We start from the raw sequence: 15,638 nt of genomic DNA on the forward strand, positions 1-15,638 counted from the left end.
TTTAAGGATATGTATATATTTGCATATTTATTTTTTATGTACTTGGAATATTTAAGAAAATAGGCTAATGAGGGTGACATGTATGCAATTCCACTTTAAATGTGTTATGGAATAATTTAGACTCGTGATTTTTTTCGTACATGAAAATGTATGTTAAGTACTGTATTGGAACTCTTAGGAGAAATTTAATATTTTATTTGTAAACTTGATTTAAGTTTATAAAAGTAATTATATGTAAATTATGCTTTACTAAGTAAGACAAGAACTAAGAAGAAAATATATTAAATTTATAAATGTTGGTTACAAAATTCTGGTGGCATTTTATTAGCGAGGTTCATCAATGGGACCAAGCATTATTTTAAACTCTCTTAAAAGTGGGCCAGGTGCAGTGGCTCACCCCTGTGATCCCAGCACTTTGGGAGGCCGAGGTGGGCAGATCACTTGAGGACAGGAGTTCAAGACCAACCTGGCTCACATGGTGAAACCCAGTGTCCACAAAAATACAAAAAGTAGCTGGGTATGGTGGCACATTCCTGTAATCCCAGCTGAGGCAGGATAATCGCTTGAACCTGGGAGGTAGAGGTTGCAGTGAGCTGAGATTGTGCCACAGGACTCCAGCCTGGGCAGCAGAGTAAGTGAGACTTTTTTATTTTTTTTGAGATAGAGTTTCACTCATGTTGCCCAGGCTGGAGTGCAGTGGTACGATCTCAGCTCACGGCAACCTCCGCCTCCTGGGTTCAAGTGATTCTCCTGCCCCAGCTTCCCAGGTAGCTGGGATTACAGGCGCTCACCACCATGCCTGGCTAATTTTTTGTATTTTTAGTGGAGATGGGGTTTCGCCATGTTGGGCAGGCTGGTCTCGAACTCCTGACCTCAGGTGATCTGCCCGCCTCAGCCTCCCAAACTGCTGGGATTACAGGTGTGAGCCACCACTCCTGGCCGAGAAACTGATTAAAAAAAAAAAAAAAAAAAAAAATCTCTTAAAAGTGACTTCTAAAATCTGCTAGACTCATACATAGAAAAACATTGTAGCTGAATCTGAAAGCTTTAAGGAAAAACTGACTTTTTGTATTTTTAAATTTAATAAATTGAATATTTTAAAAATCAAAGTAAGCCTCTGAAGAGTATTCTCTGCACAAAAAGCACCCTTGATAAAAAACAACTCATGTCAACTTGTATCATACCATTGTCTGTGGTGCTCCATATATTTCTGAATGTAATTGATTTGCTTAGATAATGAGGGCATACCTTTTTTTTTCTTTGAGATGGAGCCTTGCTCTGTGGTCCAGGCTGAAATGCAGTGGCACGATCTCAACTCACTGCAACCTTCGCCTTTCAGGTTCAAGTGATTCTCCTGCCTCAGCCTCCCGAGTAGCTGGGATTACAGGTGCCCACCACCATGTACAACTGATTTTTGTATTTTTAGTAGAGAAAGGGTTTCGCCATGTTGGCCTGACTGGTCTGGAACTCCTGAGTTGAAGTGATCTGCCTGTCTCAGCCTCCCAGAGTGCTGGGATTACAAGTGTGAGCCACTGCATCCAACCCTTAATACAGCCTTTTACATTGTATAGCATAGTGCCTTACATTCAGTAAGATTTAGCTATTCGTTGAAATAATTAATAATATTTTAAAGGTTCCTACTTACAATATTTGTTTATAATCTGATAGCAAATAATTTAAAACTTCTAAAGTCCTTTTTAGAACCAGAAGGTATCCTTAATGATTAAATTCTGAAAAGTCACTTGGTTTGTGAAGACACCACTGAAATTTAGTAGAAAAAGGTGGGTCGCATCAGTAAATGCCTCTGGGGTAATTGATTATCCATTTGGGCGAAAAAAAATCAAGATGCTTTTCTTCCCCACCTCACATCCTACAAAAATTAATATAAAATAATCAATACCTAAAATATTAAAAGTAATAAAGTAAAACTTCTAGAAGGAAACATGGGAGGGATATCATCATGATCTCGGGGTAGGCAAAGATTTATTAAACTGGCCACTAAAACATTAAATATAAAATATTGATAAATTGGACTCCTACAATTATGACCTTCTCTTTATCAAGAAAGACACCATTAAGAGAGGTAAAATACCTTTGTAACAGACTTGCACCTGTACGTGTGTCCCTGAATAAAATAAAAGTTGAAAATAAAATGCAAAAATAAAGAAAAAAGCAAATCACACAGTGGGAGAAGATATTTGCGAAGCATGTATGTGACAGAGGACTTGTTTCTGGACTATATAAAGCAGTACCAATAAGAACATGTACATATAATATCGATACTTAATATAGCTTAGAAAGAGGAAGTACTGGATTTCAAAGGAGATGAGGCTTATTTGCATGTGATAGAATAAGGCATCTTTCTTACTCCTATAGGGAAATCTCAAATAGGAGAATTGAGCCCAGTATAGATACTTTTGTCTTTCACCTGTTATTCTGTAAATATGAAGTGCTATAAGCTAGTACAGTGTCAGTCTGTTTGACCATTAGGGCAGCGGTCAAGGATGCTATGTAATCCTACCAAAGTCTCTTTTTAAAGAGAGACTAGTAAAAGAAGCCTTGAGACCTTTATTGTTTACACAGCCTGGAAGCTGTCACTGAGTCCTTAAATTGAAGCATGACATTGTGCAGTGATGTGCTAGTGGACAAAGAGGTACAGAACAGAATCAAGGATGTCCTTTGGGAAGTCCGCAGAGTCTGTTACAAATGTAATATCCCGTTGCAGTGAGATGGAACTGAAGACTGACAAAGCAGAGGCACACTTCCTGTGAGACAGGGGCCTTGCCACAAACAACACATCTGGCTTCTTGAGCAGTTTCACTCAGACCATTTAGGAGCCCATCAGAATATTGAGTGGCAGGACAAGGTCAGTAATGGCGAACACCCAGAATGCAGGCGGTGTAAGAGCTTTGAACCAATTCTTCCACAATACAGCTTTACTGAACGGAATGTGTGTGGAGAATGGACTACAGCAGGACTCCTAGGCGGTCGTTGAATTGCAAGCTGAGGAAGGGAAAGCACACGCTGAGGAGGCAGAAGCAATGTTGTCTGAGACCTGCTGCAGCGCACCCTGAGCAATGAGGTCCGGCAGAGCAGGCCCAGCCGCCGGCAAGCAGCCGGCCATCCCGCTGGGAGGGATGGGCTTGCTGTTGGTGAGCGGAGGCTCTGGCTAGCTGTTGAGTCTGAAAAGCAGGACCACAAAGAAAACACTGTTTAAACAGCAGGTGAAGCCGCTCACAGAAGAGCAGACTTGATACAAATCCTGTGTGGAAAAGATTCCTGGTCTCATTTTACTGTCTTTGGCCATACCCATAAATCTGATTCAGGAAAGATGTTTATGTGTACACAAGTATATACAAACAAAAGTAAAGTTGTACTCTAGTACTTTCCACCCCTTCATCAAAAACAAAAACAAAAAAACAGTGGTCACATCGAAATACTAGAAATAGAACAATTTAACAATTACAATTTTTCATTATTTGCCAGACTCACCCCATTTTTATTTTATAGGCAGAATACTGAAAAGACTGCTGATGTCCTAAAGACAGTAATGTAATAATACTTTAAATTTCAAAATGCCTCATAGCCGTTACTATGCACTATTCTGTAGTTCCTTTCCTGTGGATTTCTTTCACAAGGTTCCTTGTCTTTGTCTCCTCCTAGGGTCAGAGTGGTAGAGGCCATATACCTCCTGATGGGTGCCTTAGTAAATACTTGTTTAACTGGACTGAACTCTAAGGATTAAGATGTCAGTGTATGGTGACCTCATAGGTAGACACGGTTTGCACCAGTCTTATAGCAATTTCATGAAGTAGCCTAATTCCAGCATCTAAATATGCTGTGTCAGATTTGCAACATGTGAACGCATTTTTTTTCTTTTTCTTACCGTTTTGGCCTTTCGTTTGCAACCTTCATAGCTTTTTATCCATTTTCCTATCTTTGAATTATGCATATGTGTCACCTTTTCTGACAGGAGGAATGGAGCTCCATGGTGAGTTAGGTGAATTGTAAGTGTGAGGCTGGAAAGGGGATAATAATAGATATGGCATGTGGTTAAAAATGGAATACACATATGGGATCTGGAGGGCTACAGATACATACATAGCTATAGAGAGAGAAAAGGTAGGAAAACAGAGGTAGAGACATTTCAGGAGAGAACGAAGATTAGACACGAAGTGATAGAGTCCCTTTCCCAAGAGTCAACAAGAGACAAAAACTGCCGAGAAGCCTCAAACCTTCACTGTTTGCAGAGACAGGTTCCACAGTAGATGAAACAAAATATGCTGTTTTGAATGCATACTTATATGTATTAAAATTTTTAATCGCATTTGGAGGACTGTATAATTTGAATGATTCTGTGAGACATTCTCAAAACATGAATATTTTAAAACATAAATTGCTTAAAGATTTCATTGTTAGCTCTGCCATTTGTAATTTGATGAATAAAATGTTTCATTTTCCATTATAGAAGCAGAGAAAATCATCTTGGTCGTCAAACAGAAATTAGTAAACTGTACAAATAGACTTATTTAGAATTCCTGTCCTTACAGCTTTTAATGCTTTCTTCTAAAAAAAGTTGCTTATTCTTGGTTTAGGACAGTAATGAATAAAATTACTGCCTTTCCATTATGTTGTTAAGATTGTTAGATGGGAATAGTCTGTGTTGCCCTCTATTGGTGATTAATAGTTAACTTTTGACGGAATAATTGCTGCTGTGTGTGTCATTTGTATATTTAATAATTGTATCAGCCAGTGTATTTTAGAAAAAAGAATTTGGGAAAACCAGCCTGTAGTTGTGGGTGTGAATTGGCCAAAGGTGAAAAAATTAGAGTTCGGACTTTTTGATTTAACAATTTTATTGACTAAGGTAGTACTGAGATACTTTTGCCTTTGATTAATTTTAATTTTAATTTTTTTTTTTTTTTTGTCAGAGCTCCACCTCAGATCAGGCGTCCCAATCGAGAAGTAAGACCTCTGAGGAAAGAAATGGCAGGAGTAGGAGCCCGGGGACCCGTAGGCCGAGCGCATCCTATATCAAAGAGTGAAAAGCCTTCTACAAGTAGGGACAAGGACTGTAGAGCAAGAGGGAGAGATGACAAGGCAAGACGCTGTCTTTCTCCAATTCACCCGCTCGAAGCCCAGGACTTGTGGTGGATGCTACAATTTGTGTTGGCTTTTCCAGATCCTCTGGTTTTGACGGGGAAGAGCTAGAAACAAGTCTCATCCAAAGCCTAAGTAGTCATTGTATTTTGACGGCCATGCTGCAATGCAAATGACCTCAGAGGCATAGTAAATATATATATACACATACATGTATAAAAATATTCAGTGAAATGGATCCCTTGTAAGAAAAAATACGGCTTTAAAACTTTTTTGAAAAATATTTTAATAAGTATTCTGAATAGAAATGAGCAATAAGTGAAAACAGTTATGGGGAAAGACAAGAAAGTAGATGTATATGTTCACAGAATAAGATGAGGGATATCATTTACTACTGCCAAAAATAAGTATCTTTGATTTATCTGTAGATTATCACAGAACAAGATTTTTTTTTTTTTTTTTTTTTTTTTTTTTTTGCCTTGAGAAAATTCCCCTTGCTTAGAGTTCATTGTGCACATTTAGTTATTTAGGAAATTGATTGGTGAATAAACATAGTACTGGGTGGAAATTGTGTACTTCCCTTAAAATGGACTTAGGACAGTGGGTTGAAGATAATCTTACAGAGGAAGGAGGTAGCCAGGATGAGCTGATGTGTCTCTGAGGCCTTAATTTTAGTAAAAAGAGAAAAAAATTTTAAGTGATAGTATTTCCCATTTCTACTGTGATGTCATAAATGAATGATAATGTAATTGAATTGCCGCAAAGAAGTTTTTTACTAGTTAGAGATTCAGGATCTGTCATCACATTCAGGCCATGATATGTATAATAAAGACATATCTAATAAAAAGTGGTTATCCATCGAAACTGTATTTGAATATTTTTATTACATGTAATTTTGATCTGTAGATAAGGACTCGAGACCAACTTCTTAGGTCTTATATCCCTAATCCATAGACCATGATAGAATAAAATTGGTGCTTTCTGAGTATTTCTGAGATAATTCAAAGACATATTCTACCTCCCTGCCTCAATAGGACACTGAAAATGGAATTAGATTTTTTTAATGTTTGTAATTTGTGGGAGCTTTTATGCCATGAAACAGCAAGTGATTCTATTTCAGATCCTTTTTGGGATTAGCAAAGGGTAGTAGATAAATACATTAACTTTGAATTTGTTCTCCCCATTATCAAAAGCCACATAAATGGATACTTGAAACTCTGTATCTTAAATGTTGTTTTTGTTTCTTTTCTTCATTTTTATGCATTGCATAAAAATGCATTGGTTTGCGTTATAGAGAATACAGTAGGGGCTGAGATCCAACCCCGTTTGCTAGCAGCTTTTAGATAAACCTTTAGAACAGGGTAAGGAACTTCCAGTTTTGAATTTACATAAGAGAGGAACCATGGTCATGGTTTACTGGATGCTGCTTTGCTAGGCACCGTTCAGAGTGATTAAAAAGTAATTTACGAAACAATCCTGTGAAGTAGGTGTCTTACTATCCCCACTTTACTGATGAAGAAGCTGTGGTACAGAGGGCTAAAACTTGCTAAGCTCTCACAGTAAGAGATGAAGACTGGAAGAATGGAATTTGTGAAGTCACGCTTCTTTTTCCTGTTTAACCTTAAGATTTTTCACATTATGTAGTATCCCCACTTACCGAGCTAGATGAAAAGTCTGGATTGGATTTAACAAAAGAGATCCAGAACAATTAAATGTTGGTTTTTAAATGTGACTCTTAAGCAAAGAACAAAATAAGCAGCATTTTTTGAATGTCAAATACATTTTTTTCTGGAAATTATAAATTGTCTTTCATTTATAATGTTATCAAATGATTTTCTAAGTCTTATTCTTTCATTGACATGTAAGTACTCAGAATGTCACTAGAAAGTAACCCTTTTATGTAAGAAAAGAAAAGAACTCTGCAGTTGTTTGGAGATAAAAGATATTTTCTGAGTCACTGTGGAAACAGAGGGGACTACAGTTTTTCAAAACAAACTCATGCCAACTTCGTTAGCCTTTGAAAGTTATATTTGATGCAGTTACAATTTTCGTAACCACGCAAATATTCATTAGGATACTGAAGTTCCTAAAACTCACTGAAGTCTGCAATAGGATTTGAAGCAGCTTAGGTGAAACTAATAGCTATCTACTTCTGCTAAAAGCTGATTTGAAAATGAGTGTTGGGGCCAGTGGCAGTGGCTCACGCCTGTAATCCCAGCACTTTGGGAGGCTGAGGCAGGTGAATCGCTTGAGCCTAGGAGTTCAAGACCAGCCTGGGCAACATAGTGTAACCCCGTCTCTACTAAAAACACAAAAATTAGCTGGGTGTGGTGGTGCATACCTGTAATCCCAGCTACTTGGGAGGCTGAGACACGAGAATCGCTTGAACCTGGGAGGCAGAGGTTGCATTGAGCTGAGATCCTGCCACTGCACTCCAGCCTGGACAACAGAGCGAAACTCGGTCTCAGAAAAAAAAAAGGAAAATTCATGTTGTTTGGAAGTACCCTCAGAGGTATGGGGGTCCCCAGTGTTTATTGTATTTGTTTTTCTTAAGATCAGTTTTGTGTGTTGCTACCAGCTTTAAAATTGAACTAGAAAAGAACAGAAAATTCAGAGTTTATTGCCAATAAGTACAGTATTATTTTGATAAAAATTTATTTATAAAATATATACAAATTTATTCATATACGTTTATGTACACCAGCTCATGATCCAGAATGCATTTATTACTTTATGTCTGGGTCAGAATTTTGAAAGCTGCTGTAGCACTCTATGTACTTAACTTTATAGATGTAAAAAAAGTGAGGATAAGAGAAGTTAGACATATCTTGCTTAAGGTCCCTGGTATATTTTTGGATTTTTAATTTGGTATTGGGAACTGTATGATGGAACAACTAATAATAGCAGTAGTAGCAAATGTTAGTCTTTCTTGAGCACACTTACCCTTTTTGAAGCTTTCTACCAAAAAAAGCCCTCTTTGAAGCTTTTTACATTTATTGGTTTATTTGATCCCTGCATAATCCTGTGAGCTCAGCATTACTTTTCCTGTTCTATGTGTAAAGAAATTGAGACACTGAAGTCTTAACTGCAGATAGATGGCGAACTAGGATTTGAACCTTGTCTAATTGTAATACCTGAGTTTTTTAATCATTATGCTATACAGCCTCTTATTTGAAAATGCTTACTATCTTCTTGTAACAGTACCAGTTTGTTTTCTGAGAGTGATTATGTCTTTTTTTCTTTTTCTTTTTCAAAATTACTGACAGGCTTCAGGTTAGGTCCCAGCTTAAAATGCTGTTTTTCAGTAAGTAACAGTCATTTTGCATAGTGATCCGTTGTTGAGGCTTTATCATTTTTCCCCCTGAGGTCTGCAGGGTCAGCCATAAGTCTAACTAGTACTCTGTTTGTTGAACACATCTTTATTAAGTGCACATTTTGTGTCAGTAATAATTCTAGGTGCTAGAAATACAAATATTAATGAAATGTAACTCCTGGCCTGAATGAATTAACTTTTAAGTTATATTTTTTTCAGTTTTATTTCAATGTATCTGGTCTCTTCTTCCTGCTATAGCAAAATAGCTTAGACTGGGTAATTGAGAAGGAATAGAAATTTATTTCTCACAGTTTTGGAGGCTGAGAAGTCTAAGATCAAGCCACTAGCAGATGTGGTATCTGCTGAGGGTCTGTTCCTTCTAGATGGCACCGTCTTATATGTCCTTACAGGATGCTCCCAAGGCCAACAGGCTGCCTTGGGAATCGTTTGTTAGGGCGCTAATTCTGTTCATGAGGGCAGAAACCTCATTGACCTAACCACCTTCCGAAAACCCCATCTCCTAATACTATCACATTCGGGCTTAGATACCAACATGAATTTTGGAAGGACACAAACATTTAGACCATAGCACCTGGGAAAATCGGATTTATTATTATTTTGCTGTTTAAACTTAGAGTCAAATAGAAATATACATAGAAGTAGCGAAAGGATTTTTTTATTTAAGAAGGATAATCTAAAAGTAAAATATCAGGTAGTAGAAGAAATGTTTTTTGTTTTATAACCTTAATTTATAAAACTCTGATTCTCAAGTATTTTTAAGATTATAGTTTTATGGTTAATTAACTCAGTGAAATGAGCAGTACTTCCATTATCTCATGATTAAAGCTATATATACTTTTAAATAGAATTCAGATTAAAGGACGGTAAATTATATTCTCTGAATTCATTTTGACGTTGTTAAAGGACTTTATTTCATTGAATTATACATAACAAATGGCCATTTATCATGAGAAGGCTTTCCTTCTCATGAGTAAGTCTAGGGATATCTGATATGGAGAGATGTTGCAAACTAGATTGACGTATTCTTTTGAGAGCTATTGATTATACAAATGAACAGTGACTCCATAAAAAATATTTTTATTGAAGAAAAGTGCACAAATTTTAATGGTGCTTTTTTGATGAATTATGATAATCTAGCCAGTGGTGTATATTAATAACTACTTTTATGAAAAAAAGGTGTACGTGTGTATACACATTAAAGAATAAGATGATAGTGAAACAAAAACATGCTAGAGCTTCACTCATCGATCAATGACTTGAGCAGTTTTCAAATACTGGAAGAAGAATCAGATTTTTTGTGCTATTTACAGTGTAACAGCAAAAATGACATGCTTTTAAGTTTAGTCTGCATTATTAACATTTTCCCCATTACTTTTCTAAATCTAGGCAGTTAGGAAAACAATAAATCAAGCCCTGATTTATAGCATTTGCTAATTCTGTGATGTAAATACCATCTGTGTGATGGATTTCAACATCATGTCACTGAACTCATAGTTGAGATGAGTTTGGGTAGCAGCCTACCATTGTATGGTGTTTCCACCATAGAGATGCAATAAACTATGGAACCTCAAGAGAATAGGTAATAGTGAAATAATTAGGATGTGAGGAGTTTCGAGTATTTATTTCCTTTTTTAAAAATATAACCTATTCAAAGTTTGTGTAATTTAATATTTATTAGTGGGTGCATTTCACAGCTGGCTCACAAAATTTCTGAAAATTTAGTAGCTGACACTTAAAAACTAGTAAGAAACAGCTTCAGCATCTCACTGCATGTAAGCCTTGTAATTCAGTGTAACCATCAGCTCTGGGGTCAAGAAATCGAACATTTGGCACCCCAGAAGCCATGTTCATGATCCCTCCCAATCCTTGCCACTTACCTCTTTCCCAAAGGTAACCATTATTCTGATTTCTCATGCCATAAATTAATTACGCCTATTTGGGAACTTTATGTACAGCAAGTATTCTTTTGTGTCCAGCTTTTTTTGTTCAACATGCATTTGTGAGATTATTTCCTGGTGTTGTATATATTTGTAGTTTATTTTCATTGTCATATAGTAGTAGTATGTCACAGTTCAAATCTGTTTCTTACTAATGGATATTTGGGTTGCTTTTAGCTTGAGACTCCTGTGAGTCATGCTGCTTTGGATGGTTTTCTGCTTATCCTTTGACATATATATGCATATGCTGTGAGCCTATACCTGGGAGTGGGACTGCTGGGTCATAGGCTATGCATAAGTTAAACTAGTGAATAACACCAGTTTCCAAAGTGGTTATACAAGTTTTCCCTCTTACCTACGGGGGTGAAGTTTCAGTTGGTTCCACATCCTTGGCAACACTTGATGTTGTCTGTCTTTTTTAGGCATAATCATATCTCATTGTGATTTTCCCAGGATATTTACTGTGTGTTGTGTATTTACCTGATAATTTATGAGATTGAAAGCTTTTTCATATGTTCATTGGCTATTTGTATCATTATGACTTGTTTTTAAGAAATACCTTGTTCTGGCCTTTGAATATTAAGTTGCTCCACACATTTTGTCTGTGGTGGTAGCTAATTTATAGTGCTGGGTTTTGTTTTTATTTATTTTTTTACCTTGTTGTACTAGATTCTAGTAAAGTAGTTTTAATATCTAAGTAACTATTTGACCAAACTTGTGATTTAGAATTCTAAACCCATTTGTGGAAATGTGTGCTATTCTGGTTTTTTACTCACCCACTGTTGATTTTCTTTTCCTGTGCAAATGTCAGCTTAGTCTTTGACGGGGATGAGGTCTTAGGTCAAAGGAAGAGTTGCGTTCAAATATTTTAACCTCTTATTCAGAAGACTAATACACATATTTTTCTTAGACTGAACAGTCTTACTGTATTTCAGCCTTGCCAAGTGAGAGTGCTTTAGCTTCTTGATTTTAGAATTTGTATATCCTTATTGAGCTATCTTAAGTTTTCCACTTTCAAGGCTATCTTAATAGGAGTGCATGAGCTCTTACTTAATGTGGTATTTGGTATTTCTTATATAGTAAGATTAAATGTGGGGCCTTAATAGCCGTGTGTGTTTTTTCTTATCCTCTCTCAGACTCTACCACTCATTTTAACCATTCTATATACTACAGAAAGTGTAAAATAAAACATGAGAGAACACATCGTCCCGGGCTTGTTGGCATCAGAGGAGCCAGAGAGTTCCTCTTAAACATAGGTCAGATTGTGTCTTTCTTCTGCTCATAACTTTCAGTGGCTTCCTATCTTAGATTAAATGCCAAGTCCTTATAATGGCCTCCAAGGCTCTACATAGTCTGGCATCCATTTCTTCTTTGACCTCATCTTCTTTCTCCCCTCATCTCATTTCTTTCTGTTGATTTCTGTGTTGTTCTTCAGACTTGTGCAGTATATGCTGACTGTGACACATTTGAACTTGCTATTCTGTCTCTGTTTTACTATATATTTTACTTATTAATATATTGTGCCTCCTAATTTGAATAATATATGTCTCATGAGGGCAGGGGTTTCTGTTTGGTTCACTGCGATATCCCCAGTGCCTAGAATAGTGCTTGGCACATAGTACTGGCAAATATTGTTGAAATAACATGTATATTGATAGGTGTGCAGAATGCTATGGATTCATAATTTCAATTTAAATGTATTAACACTCAAATGCAGGGCATGATACTGAAATTAGTAAGCACTGTTTGCATTTATTAACCTACCTTACTTTGTAAAATAATAAAGTCTTAGAGTGGGATGCAATTTAGAAACCTTGTCTAGCTTTTCCTGTGTTGCTTCTCACGCTGGGGTAAGAGTAGCCCAGGGGTGTGCAGCAGTTTGCTAGAGTACAGAGTGGCTGAAAGCACTGATTCTGGAGCTGTATTCCCTAGGATCTAGCTGCGTGTCCTTGGGCAATTTACTTACCCTCTCTGCGCCTTGGTTTTCTCATCTATGAGATGGAGATAATAAGAGTATCTACCTCCTTGGACTTTTAGGATTAATAAGAGAGTTAATATATATCCAGTGCTTAGAACAGTACCTGGCACATTGAGTAGGCAATATATGGGTTTTAGTTATCAATTGTAACATGAAAGTGGGGGACTAACACAGATACGAAATAGAATACAAAATCACTTAAAAAAAAAAATAATTGCCATTCTAATTGGTGTGAGATAGTATCTCATTGTGGTTTTCATTTGCATTTCTCTAATGACCAGTGATGATAGCTTTTTTCTTTGTTGGCCGCATAAATATCTTCTTTTGAGAAGTGTCTGTTCATATCCTTTGCCCGTTTTTTCATGGGGTTATTTGTTTTTTTTTCTTGTAAATTTGTTTAAGTTCCTTCTGGATTGTGGATATTATTAGCCCTTTGTCAGATGGGTAGATTGCAAAAATTTTCTCCCATTCTGTAGGTTGCCTGTTCGCTCTTGATGATAGTTTATTTTGCTGTGCAGAAGCTCTTTAGTTTAATTAGATCCCATTTGTCAATTTTGGCTTTTGTTGCCATTGCTTTTGGTGTTTTAGTCATGAAGTCTTTACCCATGCCTATGTCCTGAATACTATTGCCTAGATTTTCTTCTAGGGTTATTATGGTTTTAGGTGTTACGTTTAAGTCTTTAAACCATCTTAATTTTTGTATAAGGTGTAAGAAAGGGGTCCAGTTTCAGTTTTCTGCATATGGCTAGCCGGTTTTCCCAACACCATTTATTAAATAGGGAATCCTTTCCCCATTTCTTGTTTTTGTCAGGTTTGTCAAAGATCAGATGGTTGTAGATGTGTGGCATTATTTCTGAGGCCTCTATTCTGTGCCATTGGTCTATATATCTGTTTTGGTACCAGTACCATGCTGTTTTGGTTACTGTAGTCTTGTAGTATAATTTGAAGCTAGGTAGTGTGATGCCTCCAGCTTTGTTCTTTTTGCTTAGGATCATCTTGGCATATGGGCTCTTTTTGGTTCCATATGAAATTTAAAGTGTTTTTTTTTTTTTCTTCTAATTCTGTGAAGAAAGTCAATGGTAGCTTGATGAGGATAGCATTGAATCTATAAATTACGTCGGGCTGTATTGCCGTTTTCATGATATTGATTCTTCTATCCATGAGCATGGAATGTTTTTTCCATTAATTTGTGTCCTCTGTTATATCCTTGAGCAGTGGTTTGTAGTTCTCCTTGAAGAGGTCCTTCACATCCCTTGTAAGTTGTATTCCTAGGTATTTTATTCTCTTTGTAGCAGTTGTGAATGGGAGTTCACTCATGATTTGGCTCTCTTATTATTGGTGTATAGGAATGCTTGTGATTTTTGCACGTTGATTTTGTATCCTGAGACTTTGCTGAAGTTGCTTATCAGCTTAAGGAGATTTTGGGCTGAGACAATAGGGTTTTCTAAATATACAATCGTGTCATCTGCAAACAGAGACAATTTGACTTCCTCTCTTCCTATTTGAATCCCATTTATTTCTTTTTCTTTCCTGATTGCCCTGGCCAGAACTTCCAATACTGTGTTGAATAGGAGTGGTGAGAGAGGGCATCCTTGTCTTGTGCCAGTATTCAAAGGGAATGCTTCCAGCTTTTGCCCATTCAGTGTGATATTGGCTGTGGGTTTGTCATGAAGAGCTCTTATTATTTTGAGATATGTTCCATCGATACCTGATTTATTGGGAGTTTTTAGCATGAAGGGGTGTTGAATTTTATCGAAGGCCTTTTCTGCATGTATTGAGATCATCATGTGGTTTTTGTCATTGATTCTGTTTATGTGATGGATTACATTTATTGATTTCAGTATGTTGAACTAGCGTTGCATCCCAGGGATGAAGCCGCCTTGATCGTCGTGGATAAGCTTTCTGATGTACTGTTGGATTTGGTTTGCCAGTACTTTATTGAGAATTTTTGCATTGATGTTCATCAGGGGTATTGGCCTGAAATTTTCTTTTTTTGTTGTGTCTCTCCCAGATTTTGGTATCAGGATGATGCTGGCTTCATAAAATGAGCTAGGGAGGAGTCCCTTTTAAAAAATTGTTTGGAATAGTTTCAGAAGGAATTACACCAGCTCCTCTTTGTACCTCTGGGAGAATTTGGCTGTGAATCCATCTGGTCCTTGGCTTTTTTTTTTTTTTTTTTTTTGGTTGGTAGGCTATTAATTACTGCCTTGATTTCAGAACTTGTTATTGGTCCATTCAGGGATTTGACTTCTTCCTGATTTAGTCTTGAAAGGGTGTATATGTCCAGGAATTTATCCATTTCTTCTAGATTTTCTAGTTTATTTGCATAGAGGTGTTTATAGTATTCTCTGATGGTAGTTTGTATTTCTGTGGAATCAATGGTGATATCCCCTTTATCATTTTTTATTATGTCTGTTTGATTCTTCTGTCTTTTCTTCTTTATTAGTGTGGCTAGCGATCTCTTTTGTTAATCTTTTCAAAAAACCAGCTCCTTGATTCATTGGTTTTTTGAAGGGTTTGCTGGAAAGGATATGGAGAAATAGGAACGCTTTTACACTGTTGGTGGGAGTGTAAATTAGTTCAACCATTGTGGAAGACAGTGTGGCGATTCCTCAAGGATCTAGAACCAGAAATACCATTTGACCTAGCAATCCCATCACTGGGTATATACCCAAGGGATTATAAATCATTCTATAAAGACACATGCACACGTTTGTTTATTGCAGCACTATTCACAATAGCAAAGACTTGGAACCAACCCAAATGCCCATCAATGGTAGACTGGATAAAGAAAATGTGTCACATATACCACGGAATACTATGCAGCCATAAAAAAGGATGAGTTCATGTCCTTTGCAGGGACATGGATGAAGCTGGAAGCCATCATTCTCAGCAAACTAACACAGGAACAGAAAACCAAAGACTGCATATTCTCACTCATGAGTGGGAGTTGAACAATGAGAACACGTGGACACAGGGAGGGGAACATCACACACTGGGACCTGTTGGGGGCTGTGGGATGAGGGGAAGGATAGCATGAGGAGAAGTACCTAATGTAGATGATTGGTTGATGGGTGCAGCAAACCACCGTGGCACTTGTATACCTATGTAACAAACCTGCACGTTCCACACATGTATCCTAGAACTTATAATTTAAAAAAAAAAGAAAGAAAGAAAGAAAAATAATGAGATTTCCAAGAAACTTTGTACTTTCTTTGGGCCTTTGAAATCAGGCAACAGATGAATAAATTAGGCAAGTGAGAGGCAGTGGCTTTACAGGAAAAAGATC

At 37.0% G+C, this 15,638-nt stretch overlaps 1 protein-coding gene across 5 annotated transcripts in view; it reads left to right on the forward strand.

Moving 5' to 3' along the window:
• Nucleotides 1-15,638, forward strand: part of KATNAL1 (katanin catalytic subunit A1 like 1) — an 89,877-nt gene that overhangs the window by 41,449 nt on the left and 32,790 nt on the right. For all 5 annotated transcript variants that reach the window (XR_004054666.1, XM_010367086.2, XM_030922090.1 and 2 more), the window contains exon 4: nucleotides 4,932-5,100. Coding sequence is in view for 4 of the 5 variants with exons in the window: in XM_010367086.2 (XP_010365388.1) it covers nucleotides 4,932-5,100 (169 nt within the window). In the remaining variant the exon portion in view is untranslated. The remainder of the gene's footprint in view (nucleotides 1-4,931; nucleotides 5,101-15,638) is intronic.

The sequence above is a fragment of the Rhinopithecus roxellana genome, chromosome 18, assembly GCF_007565055.1.
Source record: "Rhinopithecus roxellana isolate Shanxi Qingling chromosome 18, ASM756505v1, whole genome shotgun sequence".
Taxonomy (NCBI): domain Eukaryota; kingdom Metazoa; phylum Chordata; class Mammalia; order Primates; family Cercopithecidae; genus Rhinopithecus; species Rhinopithecus roxellana.